The sequence below is a fragment of the Mesoplodon mirus genome, assembly GCF_964341445.2.
Source record: "Mesoplodon mirus genome assembly, chromosome: 7".
NCBI lineage: Eukaryota > Metazoa > Chordata > Mammalia > Artiodactyla > Ziphiidae > Mesoplodon > Mesoplodon mirus.
Window position 1 is genome coordinate 11,351,991 of NC_138983.1, and position 23,080 is coordinate 11,375,070.

Here is a 23,080-nt window from a genome sequence, read left to right on the forward strand (position 1 = left end):
AATAAAAGCCCAGAGGATGGGGAGGGGGAAGGGTAAGCTGTGACAAAGCGAAAGAGAGGCATGGACATATATACAGTACCAAACGTAAGGTAGATAGATAGTGGGAAGCAGCCGCAGAGCACAGGGAGATCAGCTCGGTGCTTTGTGACCGCCTGGAGGGGTGGGATGGGGAGGGTGGGAGGGAGGGAGATGCATAAGGGAAGGGATGTGGGAACAGAGGTATATGTATGACTGATTCATTTTGTTATAAAGCAGAAACTAATAAAAAAAAAATACAGGATACCCAGTTAAACTTGAAAAAAAAAAAAAAAAAAAGCCCAGAGGAGAGAAGCAATTTGCAAGAGAACAACCAGGCTGGGATTCAAACTGAGTTCTCCCACCTCCCTGTGTCTTGACCATGCATTTTTCTCTCCACACACACACACACACACACACACACACACACACACACACACACACAGACATACACACACAGACACAAAAACACACAGACACAGACACACACACTACACACATACACACAGAGACACACACATGCACACACATACACAGACACACACAGACACATACACACACACACACTACACACACAGACACATACACACACAACACACATATACACCCACTACACACACATACACACAGACATACACACACTACATACACACACATACACACAGACACACACACATACACACTACACACATACACACAGACACATGTTCACACATACACACATACATACACACTCACATGCACTAACAAACACATACACACACATACACACTCATAAACATACACTCACACATACACGCACTCACACAGTACACACTCTCACACACATACACACACACATAAGTGTGGAAATGAAGTGGAAGGAGGGAAGGAAACGGTTCTCGTTGACATCCTGCTGTCTGTCTGTAAAATCGGTCTGAGATCTTTCTCCATCCTCCCCTCCCTCCGTCTCACTCACGCGGTAACCAGCTGCTCTCCGCGCCCCGGTGCCTCGTGAAGCACTCTGTTCTCGTCACCTCCTGAGGAAGCTGTTCAAGATGGTCTCCATCTTCCTCCAGGGGACGCAGGGAGAGGGAGCGCAGACCACATTAGGAGCCTGACCCTCCCTGCAGAAGGAGAGCTGTCCCCTCTGTAGACAGGGTCTCAGACTTCAGTGAAGGTGTTCTTCTACTGGGAGGAAGGGACATGACAGCAGGAAGGTTGTCCTCCAAAGCCCTTGTGCCCGCACCCCCATTATACCTATGAAAAAGTTAACAGTACAAAATAATCATAACAAGAGAGGATTTGGCTGGTTGAGCTGACCCAGGGGAGACTCCCACACCTTAGACACACAGGCACAGACCCATTTCCACAAACACAAAGATTCAAGCTCAAAACCAAGAAAGGGAAATCTGCGGGTGCTAGAAAGAGAGCACTCACAATCAGAGCAGCGAGTGGGTACTTAAGCCTGTGGCTGAGGGACACTCGGAGCCAGATGCCGACCTCAGAGCAGGGTATTGGGGCTTTAAGGGCTGTGGGAGATCACCCAGGCCACTGGTCCTGAGTACAATGTTCAAGGGAGGCTGGAACCATCCTGGGAGTCAAGAAGCACTGCCTTTGCCACCACCTGCGGATAAGGAAAACTCCACCCACGTGCCCGTGGAAAATGGCTAGGATTCCTGCCATCTTACCAGAGGTCAGAGAACCCCAGGCCTGTATTGACACAGATGGAAGGTCTTAGTTCACATCGACTCCAAACCAAGAAATTAACACAAACTCTGGTCCAGTATGATTATAAGGCCTCAGCAGAGACAAAATGAAAACCACCTTGGAGGAACAGCTGAACAAACCGGTGCAAACCAGCCTTGCACAGCAAACCTCAGTGGAAAAGGGGTTAGAGTCACAAATGACAAACCACACAGGGAAATGTCACCAAGAGGAAGTATCAACAGGAACAACACGGGAGAACATACACGCCATGGCCTGCACGAAACAAAATCTTCTAAAACTTTTAAAATAAAAGATCGCAGCCATAGCTTTCAAATTGAGGCAAGTTGTAACTGGAATGCAGACTCGTGCATCACGAAGATGCTGGGAAGGACCTCAACACACCTTCTTATTTTACAGATTGGGAAACAGAGAGAAAGGGGAAATGACTTGCCTAAGGTCACCAGCAGGTTAGTATAGAATGAGGAATAGAATCCAAGTCTCCATATTTCTAACCCTGTGCTACTTTTACTGCCCCACGATGCCCTAATTTCCCAAGATAGAAATTAAAAACCTAGCTTCAAGAGAAGACCAGGAGGAAAGCGGGGCAGAAAAGCCTACTTAAGACCCAGGAAAACCCCAAATCAGGGCTCTGACTCTTATTAGCAAAGCTCAGGTTTGGTGTTCGAATAACTAGATTTTTTTTTTTGGCCATGCTGCACAACATGTGGGATCTTTGTTCCCTGATCAAGGATCGAACCCGCACCCCCTGCATTGGAAGCATGGAGTCCTAAGTACTGGACCACAAGGGAGGTCCTCTAGAATTTTTTAATAAACCCCTCCTATCACCATTTTGCATTATACTGACCTGTTTTTCTTTCCTATTCTTCCCCTATTTTCCTTAGTCCTTCTCTTGACTGTCAGCAGAATGCAAATGTTATCAGAATTGGGCAAGTCAGTTCTGTGATTGTTGCTCCTTCCTCCTTAACCTCTGTTCTACCCTCCAGGGCACATTGCATAGGAAGGTTAGGGAGAGGGAAAGGGAAAAGGAATGGGGTGAGGACCAAGTACCCCAAGGCCAGCTTCACTAGATGCAGATACTTGGCAGGGATGGGGACCAAGGTGGGTATGCAAATAGGTGTGGGTTCAGTCCTGCAGGATCAAAGCTTTAAATACCAGATCAGACGTAAATAAGGCAGAAGGAGTTGGCACATAGGAACATTCCGTCTGGGCTCTTATGATTCATGTATTATATAAGACACTAAGCTTACGCCCTCCCAAATTCACCAAGACACAACTACAGACCAGAAAACCAAATTAAATTTTTGTAATAAGAAATACAAGTCACACAAGCTAGCCTCAGAGTAAGTGCTCAAAGATACTAATGTAAGTTGAAACAAAAATCCTATAATAATTTTGCTTCAGCTCAAGTATTCATTCCCAACCACTCAAGACCTGATTTACTGAGGACATGTTCTAGAAATCTTATCAGCTTTGTTGGCTTTATTCACTTGTTTATTCATTCCATAGTAACGTATATTGATTGGGTATCTGCTATGTACCACATATAGCACCAGCCTCGGGTAATACAATGATGAACCGGAAAAACATGATCTCTTCCCATTAGGAGCTTACAGTTTACTAGGGGAGAGAGTCAAACAAAAAGTCCATTAAAATAGTGATATACGCAAGGGATGCTATGGAGTACATAGAGGAACATTATAATAATAATTAATACTCTACATTAATTAATGTTTCATTGGGAGGTACAACCCCAGGGCAGCAAATGTAAAAGGAAAAGGGAGGTAAGGCAGCAAAGGAGACAAAGGAAGTCTAAGGACAAAGGAGGGAAGTCTAAGGTGTATTACTGAGCTGATCATGGTTTAAGGAAAGACACAGGCAATTGTTTAGTCGTGCAAATGTCTTCAGAGAGAGCACACACAACCACCAGTCCTCAAAATAGTCCACCGGAGGGAGAAACGAAGAGCAAATTATGTGCCAGATTCCTCCTATCTCTCAGTGTCACTAGCACAAGGATAAGTCCTCTGTATTTCTGGGCTGCATTATCCAGTATTCTCTTACTAACTACGGGAGAAGCCACATCCCACATCTGGTGGCCCAGTGCTTCATGTGAGCTCAGAAGTGAGAAGGAACCAAGCATCTTTCGGTCCAGTAGTGTTTAGGGCCTCCAGATACAATATAGGATGCTCAGTTAAATTTGAATTTTATTTGCTGGGATTTTTTTTTAGTAATTTTATTTATTTTTATATTTGTTTTTGGCTGCACAGCTTGTGGGATCTTAGTTCACCAACCAGGGATCGAACCCCAGTCCATGTCAGTGAAAGCGCAAGTTTTAACCACTGGACCACTAAGGAATTCCCAAATTTGAGTTTTAGATAAACAATGAATATTTTTCTGAGTGTAAGTATACCCCCAGTGTTGCATGGGACATACTTTGACTAAAAAATTATTTGTTGTTTAACTGGAATTTAAATGTAATTGGGCATCCCACATTCATATCTGCTAAATCAAGCAACCTTCCCCTTGCTGTGGGTCAGGTGGAGGCTATGCCAGAGCCCAGACCTCCTCCTGGGAGAGGCCAAGTGGTCTTTGGAGGTGAGGGGTTGGAGGACCAGCCAGAACTCTTCGCAGGGGAAGTATCTGAGGGTTTGGGAGGCTACTGCAGCTGAAGAAAGATTTAGCCTGGAGAATCTGGGGAGTAGTTCAATCTGAATAAACAGCATGCTCTGCTCAGCACCCAGACAGAGGACTTCAAGTTTGTGTAACTGCCTTTAGCTGTGTTTTTGCCTACATCTCAAAAGGCAGCTCTTCAATTCGAGTTTGCCTCTGCAACACCCCAAGTAAATACACATTGTCAAATTTTTCTTGCATTTTCGCACCCCTTATTCTTCTCTGCCCCAACCCCTTTCTACTTTCTGTCTTTATGAATTTGCTGCTTCCAGGTACTGATGCTGAAACTCGGCCTCTGTGCACCGGTGCCGAATTGCATCTCAGAGACAGAGTTTTGGGTGAAGTAGAAAAGAACAGCTTTATTGTTTTGTCAAGCAAAGGGGGACACAGCAGACTAATGCCCTCAAAACTGTGTGACATGGGCTTCCCTGGTGGCGCAGTGGTTGAGAGTCTGCCTGCCGGTGCAGGGGACATGGGCTTGTGCCCCGGTCCGGGAAGATCCCACATGCCGCGGAGCGGCTGGGCCCGTGAGCCATGGCCGCTGAGCCTGCGCGTCCGGAGCCTGTGCTCCACAACGGGAGAGGCCACCACAGTGAGAGGCCCGCGTACCACACACACACACACACAAAAACAAAACTGTGTGACCCAACCTGGTGGGATTTGGTGAGGAGTTTTATAGCAATGGTTCAAGGGTAGGGTTGCTGTATAAAGGGACTGCGCTCCTTTAATTTGGCCTCAGGTGCCCTCCTGATGAGCTTCTGTGGTTCTCGAGGTTATCAAACTGCGACCTTCTCTCTAGAATGAAGAATGTTTCATCAAGTAGTTATCTTCCATTTGTTGGGGGTTTTAGTTCTGCAGAAGAGCTCAAAGAGGAACTTCCCTGGCAGTCCAGAGGTTAAGACTTCACCTTCCAATGCAGGGGGTGCAGGTTCATTCGATCCCTGGTCGGGGAGCTAAGATCTCACATGCCTCAAGGCCAAAAATCAAAACACAAAACAGAAGCAATATTGTAACAAATTCAATCAAGACTTTAAAAATGGTCCACATAAAAAAAAAGAAAAGAAAAGAAAAAAAGAAGAGCTCAAAGATATTGTTACGTGTATCCCTTGAGGTTGAACCAGGATCCTGTCCCAAGGCTGCACTATTGTTTCTTGACTGTGCCTCCCTTGTCTCTGCATTCTCTCCCTTCCTTGATTAGCAACTCAGGGAAGGTCATGGAGGCTGAAGCCTGTTCCCTACAAACAAGAAATGGGGGACCTAGAAAGGTTTTCGTGCCCAGGAGCCCCACAGGGTCCTGCTCGGTTTCAGTACCTCATATAAGTTGGAACCATATAATGTTTGTCTTTTTGTGTCTCTCTAGTCCCAATTTTTACAGGCCTCGGAATGTTGGCATAAAATAATTTCTGGGATGTGGATTCTTGTCAGCTTCAAATATAAACTAAATGCCTTTCCTAAATGGGATGTCTTGTCCTTTTGTTCCTATTACCTTGGGGCTTGTAGCTGTTCTACCACTGACTATTTTTGAATCTCATTAATAGAGTTCTAGAATTGCAAAGTTTTTACATTCATTCATTTATTCAGTTAATCTTTCCAGCAAATATTTATTGACTACCTAGTAGGTACCAGATGCTCTTCTAGGGAAGGCTGGTATTCATGTGACTAAGTTGTGAGATTATTGAAATAATTTCTCCTTCTAAGTTAACATGTGCTTCTCTAAGCTCACCCTATCCACCCTGGTCCCTGCCCTGGAAACACCTGAAGTTCCCCATGATCCACCAATGAAGGAATAACTGTCCCAGCAGGAGGTCCCTAGGACCTTCACATTGTGGTCTTTATCCATTCTCATTAGTCATTAAACAAGATAGACATAGTCATACTCTCCAGGAGTTCCAGGCTGGTGGGCATCTTCTAAGCCAACAACCTTCTCTTGCTTGCATCTAGAACGCAACATCACTGTCAAGATGGCCACAGCACAGAAATATTATTTCAGCCACCAGAGATCACACAGACAATTTGGGCTCAGCTGAAGCAACAAGTTTCTAAGAATCAGAACTGCCACAGACTGTAGGTAGGAGGCCACCCCGCCATGGAGGCATCCAAGCAGAGGGTGGATGACCGCTTTGTAAGACAGTATTGGAGGAGGCTCAAGCACTGGGCTGAGAGAGACGTCCTTTCCAATCATGGGATTCCATAATTCTATGATTCTAAATTGGATGTCAGTAAACTGCAGACCCGAGGCAAAACTCAGCCCCCACTTGTTTTTGTAACGATTTATTGGAACACAGTCATGCCCATGCATTTATATATCATCTACTTTTTTAAAAAATTCATTTATCTTGGCTGTGCCAGGTCTTAGTTGTGGCACGTGGGATCTTTGTTGTGGCATACCGACTTCTTAGCTGCGGCATTCGGACTTCTAACTGTGGCATGCGGACTCTGAGTTGTGGCATGCATGCAGGATCTAGTTCCCCAACCAGGGATTGAAACTGGGTCCCCTGCATTGGGAGCGTGGAGTCTTACTCACTGGATCACCAGGGAAGTCCCATGCATCATCAACTTTTGCAGTACAATGGCAGAGTTGAGTAGTTACCACAGAGACCATTTGGTTGCAAAGCCTGAAAAATTTACCAGCTGGCCGTTTACATAAAAAGTTTGTTAATCCCATTCTAAGAGACTCCTGAAATGAATTCTTTGATAAAGCATCCAGTCATTTCTGATTTACCTGTGTTGTTAATCTAGATGGCATGGCTACTATATTGTTTTCCTTAAAGATATGCATATCTTTGTTCAGGATATTAATAAAAAATATTCAGGTGGTCTCTCTGAGTCAGTAGGACTTCCCATGCTATCAAATGGATGAGCAGAAAAAAGTCAAGCTCCTGAGATGCTCTAATACGGCTTTACTCCCATTCCCATCCTGTGAGGATTGAACTACAGGGTCGTCTGAAACCTGCAGCAACAAGTCCAGCAAAGCTAAAAGCTGATATACAGTGAGCTCTTGCTTGGGTCATACAGAGCTTTACATGCATGGCTTCTGTTAATCCTCTCAACAACTTCATCTACTGCATAGAGGTAGATGCTATTTATGTGTCACAGTTGAGGAGATGGGGGCTTAGGGAGACTCTAGAACTTGCCCTAAGTCACATATGGAGCCAGGATATTACCTATATTTCAATTCTGAAACCTCTATTTCACATCTATGCACATCAGTCTAGCTGTTGAGATATTCTGAGGGACTGTACAAAGCAAAACAAAGTCTAGAGATTGAATAGACTCACAACCCAGCCCATGCTCTTAATTTCATATTTAGATCACAAAGAAGTAGTAAAGACAATAGGAATATTTCAGTGGAGGACCCAAAGCTCCCAATTCCACATAATTCCATGATGGAAGAACAACCTCCCCTAACTCACTTTTTCCATGGTTATTTCAGGTAGAAAGAAAAATGGTGGCAATTTTTACTTCATCTCTGCTTGAAGGCCCTCTGAAGATCCTGCAGTAAAAGAGCAAAAGATTGAATGTTAGATTGGTTTTGTGTTACCCAATAATGAAACAAGTATAGAAATGTGAACTCTGGCAGCAGTCCAGAGTCCAGACGCCACTCAATCACTTCTTTTGCTCAAATCTTCCTCCAAAGAGGAGTTACATGACAGGCAATGCTCGGGGACTAAGAAACAAGGGAATAAGAGAAATCCCACTGTGTTTCCAGTCCTGTTGTGGGCAAAGATCTTTGTGTTTAGCTGCTTTCAGCTCAAGGAGAATATAAGAGGCATTCTTCATATTAAACTGGTGTCATTAGGAAACCTGAAAGCTGATGGGGAGGGGGATGGGTTGGTCCTAACTGCTCAATCCAGTGGAGCTTAGCTTGGAGAGGAGAAAAAAAGGAAGCAGTGGTTCCAAGGGCACACCTGCTCAGCTAGACTCTTAAAAGAGCATTAAATTTGACATTGGCTACAGCAAAAATGGTACCTACAATGGGTGTCTGAGTAATAGGTGCTCAGTAAGTGTTTATTTAAGGGGTGGGTGAAATAGGCTTCCTTTAGAATGTTCTGTGGAACTGGGCTAAGAATGACAATGAGGCAGCCTCAGAGCTCAGTGGAATTAATGGTGTGATTGATTAGTGATGTCTGCCATGACATGCAATAGGGAAGTGGTAGCTTAAAGAGGAAGTCTCTGCCACATTAAGATTTCCTTCTTCATTAGTGCAGTGGAAATATCACATTAAATCACAGACTTGTGTCCTCCAAACCTAAATATGGAAATGGCAAAGAGAAAAAAAAAGAGCAGAAGGGGAAAAGTTAATGAGGAGGAAAAGAATTAGAAACAACATGAGGGACAAATGTTAATAGAGAAAAGAAATAAAATGGTCGAGGTGGCCAAATTCTGGCATATTTATTGGGAATATGCAGAATTTCACATGGGCCTTCGGGGTTTTTTTCTCACAAGATGAAAAGGAATCAAGAAACCACTGTGTTCTGATTTTTGTGGTCAGGACATAAACAGTCCTGATGAGAAGAATAGTCTCTGAGGAGAAGGAGCTGACAAAGCAATTCTCAAAGCATTAGGTTAGCAATCAACTGTTCAGAAAAGAAAATATTGTCCCGTTGTTACTGATTCCTCCTGGATTTGCCAGAACCAAGTTTATTCCAGAGTCGTTAAGAATCATAGCTTTTTGATCCATTTAGGGACTATTTGACTGTCAGATTTCAGACTCCTGCTAAATCCAGTTTCCTAGATTCCTGCTAAAAATAAGAAAGGGGATGGTCCCTGCAAACACAGCCAAACGTTCCTCCCTATTTCAGACCACAGGTGAAATGCAGAAGTAGGGAACACCTGGACCAGCTCCAAGCCCACACAGAACTGAACCTCAGACATGAATCATGGTTTGGCTCTGCATAAGTTGGTGTCAGAAAGCACGTGCTCAAACTGAGAAAGAAAGCAGATGTGGGACTTCCCTCTTGCCTCTTTTTGGAGGAAGTGAAATCACTCTCTTGCAATGCAGATGCATAACTTTTGTAGAAAAGTTGCCTTTTTCTTTTTAGAGACCAAAGTTTAGCTTTTAGACACAAGCCCTCGAGAGTGGCCATTTGGAGCATTTATGCGGTTGCCTGTGCCTTTCAGGACAAGAAAAAGTGGAAGAAATTGCTGGTGAGCAGAGTAAAGCAAGACAAGAATGGGTGAAATGCTCTGGTCAAACTCTTGGAGGTCGATTCCTCCCATGTGACCATTACAAGCAGCAATTGCTGCTGGTGGCGTGCAAATTTAAGTTGAGCTGAAATTCCCATTTGCACTTCTTCTTTCATTTTTTCCCCATGAATTGAAAAGAGAACTTCCTTGAGCACAGCAAACACAGTCATAGGCTTTGGATCATCTCAGGTATATGGAAATTCCAGAAATATTTGGTTTCTTTTGTTTTTTAAATGTATATTTGCTGCTTACTTTTCTGAGTACAAAAGTGATGGTTACCCATCCCTGTGTTTGGTACTTGGTAGATTCTCAATAAAATTTTGTTAAATGAGTAAAAACATGCGTATTGTTGAAAACTCAAAATGTAGAGAAGAGTGGAAAAAATTTAAATAATTCATAAAACCTACCTACTAGATGTAATTACTGTCAATGGGTCAGTTGGTGTATATTCCTCTAGTTACATTTGTACATGGTTGAGGTCATATTGAATGTATGTCATGCCTTTTTCACATAACATTATGGCATAAGAATTTCTCATGTTATTAAAATTGTTTGAAAATATAATTATGATGGCTGTAAAATGTTTTGTCATATGGATGTAATATAACTTCACTCTTTTTTGGCCCTTTTAGTCATTTCCAATTTTCTTTTGCTATGATAAAAGTGAAGAGGAAGGCTGTCCAAAAGTAAATGACAATGACTAAGTCTTTAGAGATATAGGAACACCTGAATATAGAATTATCTATATTCACCTTGCTTGTATTTTCACTGAAGAAGAGTGAAGTCTCACCAGGATCTATTTAAGCCAAAACAAAAAGTAAGAAATTGTCAGCATGTCTTCATAACAGTGTAAGTGAGTTTTCTAATTCTGATGAACTAGCCCTGAAACAGTTTGAAGAGAAGTATCTGGATATTTCAACAGACTTACTGGAAGTACTCAAGGGCTTTCAACTCTAATTTTTCTAATTCTAGGATCACTTTACTGAGCTATAAATTTATAACTAACTGATTTATAAATTAACCAGGACATCCTGTACAGAGGCTTGCTTCTCTAGCCAAGTAGAAAATGGACACTGGTTCATAAATTAATCCCTCTTGAAAGTAAGTGAATTCCCCAGAGCATGATAACTGAGGCATGAATAGACCCAGAATGTGGTATTTCTGGGTTCACAGAATACTATCAAGGTTTTTTTTTTTTAATTTATTTTATTCAAGTAGAGTTGATTTACAATTTTGTGTTAATTTCTACTATACAGCAAAGTGATTCAGATATATATATATATATTTTCTTTTTCATATTCTTTTCCAATATGGTTTATCACAGGATACTGAATATAGTTCCCTGTGCTATACAGTAGGACCTTGTTGTTTATCCATCCTATATATAATAGTTTGCATCTGCTAATCCCAAACTCCAATCCATCCTTCCCCCACTCCCCCTCCCCCTTGGGAACCACAAGTCTGTTCTCTCTGTCTGTGAGTCTGTGTCTGTTTCATAGATAAATTCATTTGTGTCGTATATTAGGTTCCACATATAAGTGATATCATATGGTATTTATTGATCTCTGTCTGACTTACCTCACTTAGTATGATAATCTCTAGGTCCATCCACGTTGCTGCAAATAGCATGATTTCATTCTTTTTATGGCTGAGTAGTATTCCATTGTATGTATGTTCCACATCTTCTTTACCCATTCATCTGTCAATGGACATTTAGGCTGTTTCCATGTCCTGGCTATTGTAAATAGTGCTGCAATGAACATTGGGGTGCATGTATCTTTTTGAATTAGAGTTTTCTCCAGATAATATGCCCAGGAGTGGGATTGCAGGATCATATGGCAGCTCTACATCAAGGTTTGAATAACTAGTGATGCTCAGCCTGTGAAGCTAGGCAACTGGCCTCATTATTTCTGAAAACACTTGTCAGCTGCATCAGTGACAATCTGTGGTAATTCAGTTCCTTGAAACCTTCTTTCGAGAATGCATACAGGTGACCTGTACATTGAAACATGACTTTTTCAGTCTCAGCACTGCATCTGTTTCATGGTATGATTTGGGGAGCCATAAGGGTGAAATTGGGAGTTTCCATTAACTCCTCTGGATTCCCTGGTTCCCACTAAGTGTACTGGTTGTCCCAAAGAATTGACAGAGCTGGGCTTCAATTAAACCTGGTTCTAGATCAATGGGCCTGGAAACACTGCTCTAAATTATGGGGTTTAATAGACTTAACATTAGCGTACAGAAGCAAATTCAGGAAATTATCTTCTCCTAATAATATAATAAATGAATTGTTGCTTTAAAAAATTGAGTAATGAAGAGCCCCATTCATTTTTACGCACCTATCCTGGTTACATGCACTTAACAATGGAATGAAAAAATTGAAGTTATAATAGTAGGTACCAGCTTATTGCCAACTGTACACACAGGAAAAGGAAACTGGTATTGAAGTCCCAGAAGAGAGTAGTCAGGGAAAAGCTGAAACATCAAGAGAGTGAACAGAAAACAAAACCAAAGCTTTCTTTCAAAGCTGGAAAACTCTCCTGGGGGTAAAAGCAAAGTGTGTGGTTGCACTTTTTCTGAGTGCCCACTACTGCTGCAGAATAACCAGTCCTGGGGGAGGTTGGGGGCAGTTAGGGTAGTTAACTGGTAAGGGTATAGGGCTAAGTTTGCATATCTAGTACAACACAACTTTTTAAACGTCCTGATGGACCTTAATATTCAATCGACTCTCATTTCCCCATTTTGCCATTAGATTAGCCTAAAGAGGAACTAGTGGCTTTAGGAGAGCTGCTGAACTTTTTGTTTCAGCAACGGCTTTCTTTCCCATCAGTTCAGTCTGCCCCAAGCTTGCTGGCTGCTACTTAGTGCTAGTGTGCCAGGCTGGGTGGGGCTGTCTGAGCCATGACCAGCTTCAGGGGTGCCATCCTTATCTGGGCAGTGGCAGCATGGGCTAAAATGAACAAATCTCTGGGAGACACAGATGAGGATGGATTTCAAAAATGCAAGAATACCTTAAAACTACCTGTTCTGGCAGTCTTACCTGGAGGCGGCTGGGATAATCTGCGGAATGTGGACATGGGACGGGTGATGAGCTTGACTTACACCCACTGCAGGACCACAGAGGATGGACAGTACATCGTCCCTGATGAGGTCTTTACCATTCCCCAGAAAGAGAGCAACCTGGAGATGAACTCAAAAATCCTGGAGTCCTGGGAGAATTACCAGAGTAGCACCTCTTACTCCATCAACATGGAGCTCTCCCTTTTTTCCAAAGTCAATGGCAAGTTCTCCCCTGAGTTCCAGAGGATGAAGACCCATCAGGTGAAGGACCAAGCTGTAACTACCCAGGTTCAGGTAAGAAACCTGGTCTACACAGTCAAAATCAACCCAGATGCAGAGCTAAGCTGGGGGTTTAAGAAGGAGCTCATGGACATCTCTGAGCGTCTGGAGAACAACCAGACACGGATGGCCACCTACTTGGCGGAACTGCTGGTCCTCAACTATGGTACCCATGTCATCACCAGTGTGGATGCAGGGGCTGCTCTCATTCAGGAGGACCACATCAGATCTTCCTTGCTCCAGGACAGCCAGAGCAGCCGCAGTGCAGTGACAGCGTCCGCTGGAATCACCTTCCTAAACATCGTGAACTTCAAATTTGAGGAGAACCACACCTCCCAGAACGCCTTCACCAAGAGCTACCTCTCCAACCGAACCAACTCCAGGGTGCAAAGCATTGGAGGGCTTCCTTTTTACCCAGGCATCACCCTCCAGGCCTGGCAACAGGGCATCACCAACCACCTGGTGGCCATGGACCGAGCTGGCCTGCCTCTGTATTTCTTCATCAACCCTGACAGGCTGCCTGACTTGCCAGGACCCTTGGTGAAAAAGCTGTCTAAGACAGTGGAAACTGCTGTGAGATGCTATTACACATTCAACACCTACCCCGGCTGCACAGATATCAACTCGCCCAACTTCAATTTCCAGGCCAACATTGATGATGGCTCTTGCGAGGGGAAAATGACCAATTTCTCCTTTGGTGGGGTTTACCAGGAATGCAGCCAGTTCTCAGGGAATGAGGTTGTCCAACTCTGCCGAAACTTGGAGCAGAGGAATCCACTCACTGGCGATTTCTCCTGCCCCTCTGGCTACACCCCAGTCCAGCTGCTATCCCAGACCCATGAGGAGGGTTACAACCACCTCGAGTGTCCACGGAAGTGTACCCTCCTCATCTTCTGCAAGACGGTGTGTGAAGATGTCTTCCGGGTGGCCAAGGCAGAATTTAGGGCTTTTTGGTGCGTGGCCAGCGGCCAAGTACCTGAAAACTCAGGACTACTTTTTGGTGGCCTCTTCAGCGGTAAGAGCATCAACCCTTTGACAAATGCACAGTCATGCCCAGCTGGCTATTTTCCATTGAGACTTTTTGAAAACCTCAAGGTATGTGCCTCTCAGGACTATGAGTTGGGATATAGGTTTTCTGTCCCATTTGGTGGGTTCTTTAGCTGTGCCGTTGGGAACCCCTTGGTGGATTCTGCCACGTACAAAGATTTAAGGGCACCTTCTCTAAAAAAGTGTCCGGGGGGTTTCAGCCAACACCTAGCCCTCATCAGTGATGGGTGCCAAGTGTCTTACTGCGTCAAAGCCGGGCTTTTTACAGGAGGGTCTCTGCCTCCCGTCAGGCTCCCACCTTATACCCAACCACCCCTCATGAGTCAGGCTGCCACCAACACTGTCATAGTGACTAATCTTGAGACTGCAAGCTCCTGGATTAAAGATTCCCAGACCCACCAGTGGAGGCTTGGAGAGCCTCTTGAGCTTCGCAGGGCCATGAAGGTCATCCATGGGGATGGTAGTGGTCTGTCTGGAGGGGCCGCAGCCGGGGTCACACTGGGGGTCACCACCGTCCTGGCAGCTGTCATTGCCCTGGCCATCTATGGCACCCGGAAGTACAAGAAGAGGGGATACCAGGTGGTCCAAGATGAGAGGGAGAGTTTGGTTAGAGACACGGCCGTGAATGGAGACGTCCTTGACCAAGAACAGGTGCAGAGTCCAGCCTAGGCTCTCCTAGGAAACTATTTCTCTCATCTGCAGCCAGAGCTTCAAGCATGTCTTTCATTTTTTCTTTCCACTTCTGCTTTCCTAAGTATTGATGTGGCAAATGCAACAAAAGGCAGGTATAACTTTGTGACTTTCTTTGGTCTTTGGGCCAGAAAATGAATAGAGCTACGTGGACAAAGTTGGGGGAGGAGTTGGAGAACAGATGTGACTTTTTAAGCAAAAGTCCTCCTGGAGCCTAAAACACGAGGGAGTTGTCTTTTCTCTACCTGCATCATTAAGTATCTTCACCTGAATGCCCATGTGTAAAAAGAGAGGAGAGAGAATGTTGATATTTGAATTTGAAGACGCATTTAATCTGAGGTCAGCCATGGTTTCCAGTTCACGAGCTCTAAGAATTTATGCCTTTACGTGTTACCCTCCCACCATTTTCTGTTTTTAAAAAGCTGTCTGGATTTCATGCTCCTGGAGGCGGACAGAGCCCCCAGAAGACACGGGAGGTCCTGCTTGGCTATTGCTTTTCAGCTTTGAGGGTTCTGCATTGATGAACTGTGTCATCTCCTCTGGGTCCTCTCAACATCATCTGAACCAAGAGATGGTGCCTATACTAGGCCCACTTTCTCCAACTTCACCACAGTTAAGACTTACTGAGACGAGGCCACTCTTGGACTTCAGACTAGTGTCATAAAGTCCTCAGAAAACATTTTAACATATTAACTTCTATTAGGAGGTCAAGGGAGAAGGGATGGTTTGGAGACCAGGAGTGAGTGAAGAAAGGGTAAAAACTAGAAAAGATTCTGGTGCTCATGGGAAATTGAAATTCTTACCCACAACCAGCTACTTGGTTTTGTCCTCTTAGCTCATCATTAATGGGCAAAGAAAGGAGCTGCAGGTTTGGATAGATCAAGCATTACCATCTCATTTTCTGTTACCAAGGTACAATCCCTTTCTCTTCCATGGATGGCCATTCCCCTTTCAGGTCCTTCCATCACATGCACACCCTCGAACACACACACACACACACACACACCACATTCCAACAAGAAGTCTGCATTTTTCTGGGGGTGGGAGATAAGAAAAACTCAAGAAGTCAAAGTAAGCCCACACCTAAGTGTCACTTCATCCCTAAAACCTAAACAGAATAAAAAATACCAATGATGTCCCCTACCCTTATTTATTTTTTTTTCCAGCAGAAAGGGGGTTGACATGATCAAATCAATTCTTTTAAATGAAACGAAAAAGGCATCCAATGTCATCTGTGACACATTTATTTCAGTTCCATGCTGACTTCCCTGGGACATCTAGCATGACACATGATTGTTACTTGGCGGTTGGGGCTTTGCCCAATTTTCAAAAGTCTCACCTAATTGTAATTATTAGGGTGAATCTGTTAATATTCTTCTGCAACATTTTTTAGAGTTACATATTTCTTCACCAAATCAAATGTCATTGGTGAGTTATCTTTTATGAAGGATAATTTGTCCTGTCCTCATTAACATTCACAGTCAAGAGTTTAGGCTTATATTAGGTCCTTCTTCTGAGGAGCTTGAAGCATCCCAGATGGTGGGGAGATGGGAGGGGGCGTCACACATTCATCTCGCACTGTGATACAGGGAAATGATTCACAGAATTTGAGTCATGCTCTCAGCCAGAGACACTGATTTCTACAACCTCTCTACCAAACCCCTGCTTCTTAAGCATTAACATGTTCTCCTTAAGCTCTGGGTGTTTTGTGGGTATGTTTCAGCCAAGCTAACCACTTTCCTGCCAATACTGACTTCCCCGTGAATTCTTTGAAGATTACTGAGTCAGAGAGACCAAGTATAGCTAAAGCCTCCCAGACTTTTAATGCACTAACTGCCCGTTGAAATGAAAAGTTCTGCACCAACTTATATTTCTAACAACGTTGCACATAAATATGCATTAAAATGTGTACTTAAGGAATACTCTGTCCGACTGTTCATCCACAGGAAATCAGAATGAGGGAGTCTGCGGCTTACATTCATCAATTCACTTTACAAAATCAGAACCTCCATGAGGGGTTCACAGGCTCTGCTTTCAGAATCCTGCTTTCCTGACTGGCTGGCTCAGGCTGGCATCTGCGGAAAAACTAACCACACTCCACAGACTATCAGAAATAGAGACACACTTGGGTGACAAAGGCGGCTTTGCAATTGCATTGTATTTTTGTGATCTCATTAGTATCGAGATGATCAATACTAAACATGTATTTGAAAAACAACAGCCTGTAAACTATTGAAACATACACGATATTGTAGTCAGGTGAAGGGAACTTTAAGAAGCAAACGTTCATGGCTTTTAAGACGGTCTTTCCCCCACAGTTTCACTTACTTACTTCCCCTGCCACATGGTCTGTTCCTTTAGAGGAACAAGAAGTCAAGCTAGGTAACTTGGTCAAACGTGTGGGTAGAAAAGATGTGAAAAACTTAGAAAAAGGGACTATCCCGTTCAGTGGACGGGCTTGTGCTTGCTTACGGACTTGGGGAGGTAACCCAAATGCCTCACAGGTCGGTGTACTGGTCTACAGAAAGCAGGTTGACGGCAATTTTGTGGTTGTTCGTTTACCATTTATTGTTCTGCACATACACCTCATGAGCACCAGGTGGCGATGTCCTCTCACAGAGCAACACCAAGGACTTCAAAACACGCTGGTTTCAAACAATGATTTGCAACAGGACATTCACCTGCCCTCTCCCAGACCCACCTCCTCCCCACTCCCCATCAATGCCAGTGGCCACAAACAAGGAAAGAGGACAGGGTCCTTTCTTGTACCACACGGGACCTTCCCCCAATCCTCTCATGCCCACAACAGTGCAATACCAGGACGAGCACTTTTGACCAAGTATAAAACCACAGAGAAGTCCAAGCTTTACAAAAGGGGGATGAAAACACAAAGGCACACACAACTACACATGCACAATTCATCTTTTAAGGGATGAGCATATAACAAGGTTTGTCTCCAATCCCACGTGTCATCCCTGGAGACTCAGGAAGGGAGAAACTAGGCTGCTGGTGCTAAGACGATGAAAGGAAAGGCATGAAATTCCCTGCACGGGGCAGGGAACACAGCAGGGCTTCCGGTGGGAGAACTTCCTGTGTCAAAGTGATGGATGCACAGGGCCTCTGCTGGCGGGGGTTCTCACCGAACCCGAGACTGTACCTTTCCAGGTTGGCACAAGAGAGAGGGCAAAGGAATGCCTCCCGCCTTGCCTGACACAGTGTTAGAAAGGAAGTTTAAGATTCCTTCTTCTGAGAAGGTCCCACAAAAAAGAGCAGCATGAGGATGAGGTAGCCCCTACTGAGCCTCCTTAGAGAGCAAGAGACACGGGGCACCGATACTATCAGCGCCCTAGGGGGGGAAAGGCTTGAAGGTACGAAGATGAACTCTCAAAGGGGTATTGCCCCTGGCACACTGCCTGCCTTACACGTTCCCTGCATCCTCTTCTTTCTGCTCTTGGCCGTCCCCTTCTCCACCCACACCTTCTTCTGCCTGATCCAGGGAAATCAATCTCTCCCCACGGCCCTCTGCCGGTTGTCAAAGCATTCTGCTTTCTTTCCCATCTCCTACTGCACAGCTCTATCTACCCGCTGACGCTCAGTCTGCTTCCTCATCCTCTGTGGGTGAGGAACCCAGTGGATACTTGACAAGGGTGCTGAATGAAGGTAGGGATGGTACTAGGCTTATAATGTGGCTCATCTCTGGCACGGCGTAGCCTTAGCCTGGCCAAGGGCATGGACGTGACATCAAAAGCTGCAGCGATGTCTCTTCCATTGAGTTCAGATGTTTCCTTCCCCACTGTGGCAGGAAACTGCCCCACGGTGCGGTGAACTCAGGCCCTGGTCTGCTGGTGAGATAAATGACTGATGAGCGAGACTGGAGCTCAACCAGCAGGAACAATTCCTCCTGTCAGAGCTCCCTCTGCTGGAGCCGATTGACTCCCCTATAGCCATTTGGAAAAGGAGGGGAGCGTGACCCCGAAGCTGGGTGACACCCAGGTGAGCCCACTGGCCACCCGACAGTCAAAACGTCTGCAGGCCTAAGAGCAAGCAGCTCGGAGCCCGCTCTCAGAAAAGCTTGGCTTCTGCTTCTAACTTAAATACCATTTTTGAAGTTTCTTCCATTTCCATCTTTCTAGCATCGAAAACCTTCCACATACTATGAAATATATATGCATATATATACGTCAAACCCCCCAAACATGAGGTATATAAATTCAAATTAGTATCCAGAGGAACTTCCCCCAAACACGTAGTTCAAAGAACCCACTTTCAAAGGGAGGATTGGGTTTCCCTTCTTGGTCCCCCTTCTCTCTTCCCTGACACGCAATCCCTTCCTTAATGGGAGCTGAAGGGAATGTCAGGGAGGGGATAGACAGGGTCTTGGGACACAACCCAGACGCAGGTTGGACTGGACACTAATGTGGCCCCAATCCTGCTGGGAATGGGCTAGAGTCTCCCTCACGCTCTGGGTCATCCTGTAATCGATGAGGGAGGTGAGGGGCCCAGCACCACCTCCGGGCTCTGATTAGCAATTGTGCACGGAGACAGATTGAAGCCCTCGTAGTCTGGCTCAGATCTCATCTTGAAAGAGATATACGAAGGAGTCAGTCCAGCCCTCAGCTTACACATCTTCCCAAGCATAGTTCTGTCTTCTTCTGGGTCCAAGTTTATTATGGGATAGGCTGGCAAAGGGTGAGGCAAGTCAAGGGCCCACAGCCTGGCTGTTTCATCCCCATCAGAATGGGGGTTTGACATCTTGCAAAACAGAGTGTGAGAACACGATGGGACCCTCCACCAACCCGGCCCAGCAGTGCACACACACGCAGACACGCACATGCACATACACATATATGCACGCACACAGATGGCACAGAGCCCAGCCTGGGCTCCACTCACAGTGACTGGATGAAACTCATGGAATCTTTGAGCTGGTCTGGGATGAGTTGGGAAGAAGGCTATGGGCTCCTCTCCCTGAGGACTGTTCAGATGCTAAGTTGGATGCAGGCTTGGGTCTGATCAGAAAGGGGCCCGGAGACATCGTGGGATGCTGCCCCAGAGAGGAATCCCAGAGCCTATCCATCTGGATGCCTCTTTGGACATGCCAAAGGTGGGAGGAGGAGGGAGGGCCCGGAGAAGCCAGGGCGATGATGAGAGCTGAGCCTGCTCCCAAGAGCCTGTGCCACCCTGACCCTCTTGGCAAGAAGTGCTTCCCTGCTGTACACCGAGGCACGGATTTCTGACGTCACAGCAGTTGCGCGGTTCACCACTTTGCCCCGCGGTCTTGCACAGTGAGAGCCCCTTACCTCCAGCAGAGGAGAGAAAAGCGGAAACTCCGCTCTCAAAGCAGAGTGGAAGCAGCAAGAAGCCGGCTGAGGCATGAACCTCCGGCTTCACAAGGCCAGGATAAGGAGTGCCCATACCCTAAGCGTGCTGCCCGTCCCCCCTGCTTAGGGGGGTGAGGGGGGTCCCTGCCTACCCAGCACCGAAAGCTCCATGGGAACAGACTGAGGATGGCCCTCATCCCACGTCCCCTTTGCGTTGGATGAGGTTTGTGGATGACACCACCTTGTTCATTCTGGCTGCTCCCCCCAGCCTGGGGCTGGGAGGGATGGGGGGTGGAGACAGGACAGGAGGGGAGGCAGGGAGTTGGGAGGGCATGGTGCCAACTTCCACCTTGACTCTCCCCACTTCCTGACCTGTGGTCCCATGGCCTCTCCCACCCCAAAGCCCCTCCAGTTCAGTCCTTCTCCTGGGCAGCACTGTCCTCAGAAATGCCCTGGGCAGCCAGTTCAGCCAGCACATTATCCAGGTAATTGGCATCTGGGTAGCCGTGGCCAGTGAGATTAGAGCCAAACTCTGTCTTGTGATGGACCTCGTTCCAGATGACGGTATCTGACTCGCCCGTGGTGCTGGACGTACCGATGGCAAAGATGAGACGGCGATCCCAGGCCACAAGCAGCAGCTTCAGGACCTAAGAGAAAAGGCAGGAGATCAGAGTCAGGCATTCAATGGTGGCCAAAGACCATCCCTTGGGAAGTGGAGAGTCCTCCCAAGGCTCCTAGCCCCTCCTGCATCGTGATGTCCTAAGCAGCACAGTGAATAGAAAGGGATTTGGAAATGGAGTCAGGGACCTGCAGGTTAAGTCTTGACTCTGTCATTGACTAACTGTGTGACCGTGGACAAGTTACATCACCTCTCTGAGCTTTAATTTCCTTACTTATAAAATGGCAATGGTACACTTTATTCCTGAAGGTTGTGTGCAGCTTAGGGAGCACTATGTGAAAAGCACTTTCACAGTAGTGCCTGGCACACCTACTCAACAAATGTTAGGTGCGAGCGTCATAGTTGCATTTGATTTTTTTTTTTTTTTTTTTTTTGCGGTATGTGGGCCTCTCACTGTTGTGGCCTCTCCCGTTGCGGACCACAGGCTCCGGACATGCAGGCTCAGTGGCCATGGCTCACGGGCCCAGCCGCTCTGCGGCACGTGGGATCTTGCCGGACTGGGGCACGAACCCGCGTCCCCTGCATCGGCAGGCGGACTCTCAACCACTGCGCCACCAGGGAAGCCCCATAGCTGCATTTCAAAAGCTGGGATCTAGGCATCCAAGGTACTTATGATCTGAGATCTTCTGAGCTATGCCTTCCCCCTGCCATCACCACCACCTGAATGTGGTATTAATTGATCCACAGCTAAAGTTGTGGAATATCTCTCCAGGGACATGGTGGAAGTGTTTTGACCTCTTCCAGGCTCTTTCATATTTATTTTCTCATCTGATCCTCACAGCCACCCTTTGAGGCAGGCCTGGCAGGTACTAATATTATCTCTATTTTATAGGTGAGGCTCAGAGACGTGTTAGGGCTTGCAGAATGTTCTATTCAGCTGCATTAGAAAAATCTTTGTTAAGATGAATGCCTGACACCCTGGCCAGCATGAAGAAGGCACTTGATAAAAATGCATTGGGTTCAGGGCTTCCCTGGTGGCGCAGTGGTTGAGAGTCCGCCTGCCGATGCAGGGGACACGGGTTCGTGCCCCGGTCCGGCAAGATCCCACGTGCCGTGGAGCGGCTGGGCCCGTGAGCCATGGCTGCCGAGCCTGCGAGTCTGGAGCCTGTGCTCCGCAACGGGAGAGGCCACAACAATGAGAGGCCCACGTACTGCAAAAAAAAAAAAAAAAAAAAAAATGCATTGGGTTCAAAACTGAATGAGTATTACCATGGTGTGAGCTGGAGGTGGGGAATCTTAATAGTAATAAGAGTAGCAGGCGTTGAAACTAAGAGTTACCATTTCCTGAGTGTTTACTTACTAAGTGCCAGGCACTGGGTCATGTAATGGTTATAATAATTGGCTAAGACAGGATGCTCATTATCCCTTCTCTGCAGAAGAGGAAACAGGCTCAGAAGACAAAAGATTTGCCTTGGTCATGCAGCTAGAAAGTGCCAGAGGGGGCCTTGACTTCAGGACTGCTTGGCTTTCCCATCCCTGGTCTCAGTCATATCTCTGTTGACTCTCAGGTGGGGATCAGTATAGATTTCATGGAGGAGGCTGCTTCTGAGCTGATCTCAGAGAGAGGGGAGGATATGAGGTATATTAATAGAGTAGGACATATAGACGCTGGAAATACATATCATCCAAGGCGTGGATACTTAAGATTGCTGCCACCACGCTGGGCATTTTACAAACGCTACCTTCATTTAATTCTTACAACATCCTGTCCATAGCTAGAAATGATCACCATTCTTTTATAGATTAAGTCAACTTTATGTCAGTTCCCACAGCTGGTAAATGGCAGAGCTAGGATTTGAACCCAGGCTCGTCTGGCTCCAAAGCCCAAGCTCTTATTACTTTGCTCTGCAAAGGAGCCCAAAGTTAGCATCTGGGAACAGCAGACAGGAGGGATAAGGGTGAGGAATTGGTGAGAGGGGACCCACACTGTAGTAGGTCTTGTATATCAAGCAGAGAAGACTGTCCTTGTAAAGAAGGAAGGGAAAGCCATCCTAACAATTTTGTATTGTTCTCTCTCACTTTATTTCTGTTAAGCAAGGAGAGTGATGCCAGAAACTGTTTCAGGATTACTATTCTGGTGACAGATAACTAGGTTGGCGGTGGCAGGGTGAGAAAAGGATTCAAGCGGTTTGGAGGGCAGTGCAGGGAGAAATGTGTGGTTCAGAGCCAGAGTCCAAGATGTTCATGTGTCCAATTTGGTCCCAGGGATACAGAGTATGTCATTAACATGAAGAGGGAGGCCTGGCAGAGGAGCAACTCTTGGCAAGAGGATTCTAATTTTAACTGCAGGACTTGATGGTGGAGATGTTTAGCCAGCAGTTGGAGCTGTAGATCTCGAGCGTAGAGACGTGGCTGTTCAGGGCAAACAGGTATCAGCACTGGCCCTGACTCCTAATCTGGGGACACTGAACTGGGCACCTCTTTA

General features: G+C 45.8%; 2 protein-coding genes across 5 annotated transcripts in view; one reads left to right on the forward strand and one right to left on the reverse strand.

Annotated features, from left to right (window-relative positions):
- Positions 1 to 12,480: 12,480 nt before the first annotated feature.
- Positions 12,481 to 16,489, forward strand: MPEG1 (macrophage expressed 1; the record flags this gene model as incomplete). The annotated part of the gene is made up of 1 exon (XM_082627605.1): positions 12,481 to 16,489. One exon carries the CDS (start codon positions 12,481 to 12,483, stop codon positions 14,632 to 14,634), a length of 2,154 nt encoding a protein of 717 aa, XP_082483731.1. The 3' UTR covers positions 14,635 to 16,489.
- Positions 16,490 to 17,212: 723 nt separating this feature from the next.
- DTX4 (deltex E3 ubiquitin ligase 4) overlaps positions 17,213 to 23,080 on the reverse strand; it is a 52,507-nt gene continuing 46,639 nt past the window's right edge. For all 4 annotated transcript variants that reach the window (XM_082627607.1, XM_082627608.1, XM_082627606.1 and 1 more), the window contains one exon: positions 17,213 to 20,623. In XM_082627607.1, the coding sequence (XP_082483733.1) occupies positions 20,390 to 20,623 (234 nt within the window). In that variant the 3' untranslated portion in view covers positions 17,213 to 20,389. The remainder of the gene's footprint in view (positions 20,624 to 23,080) is intronic.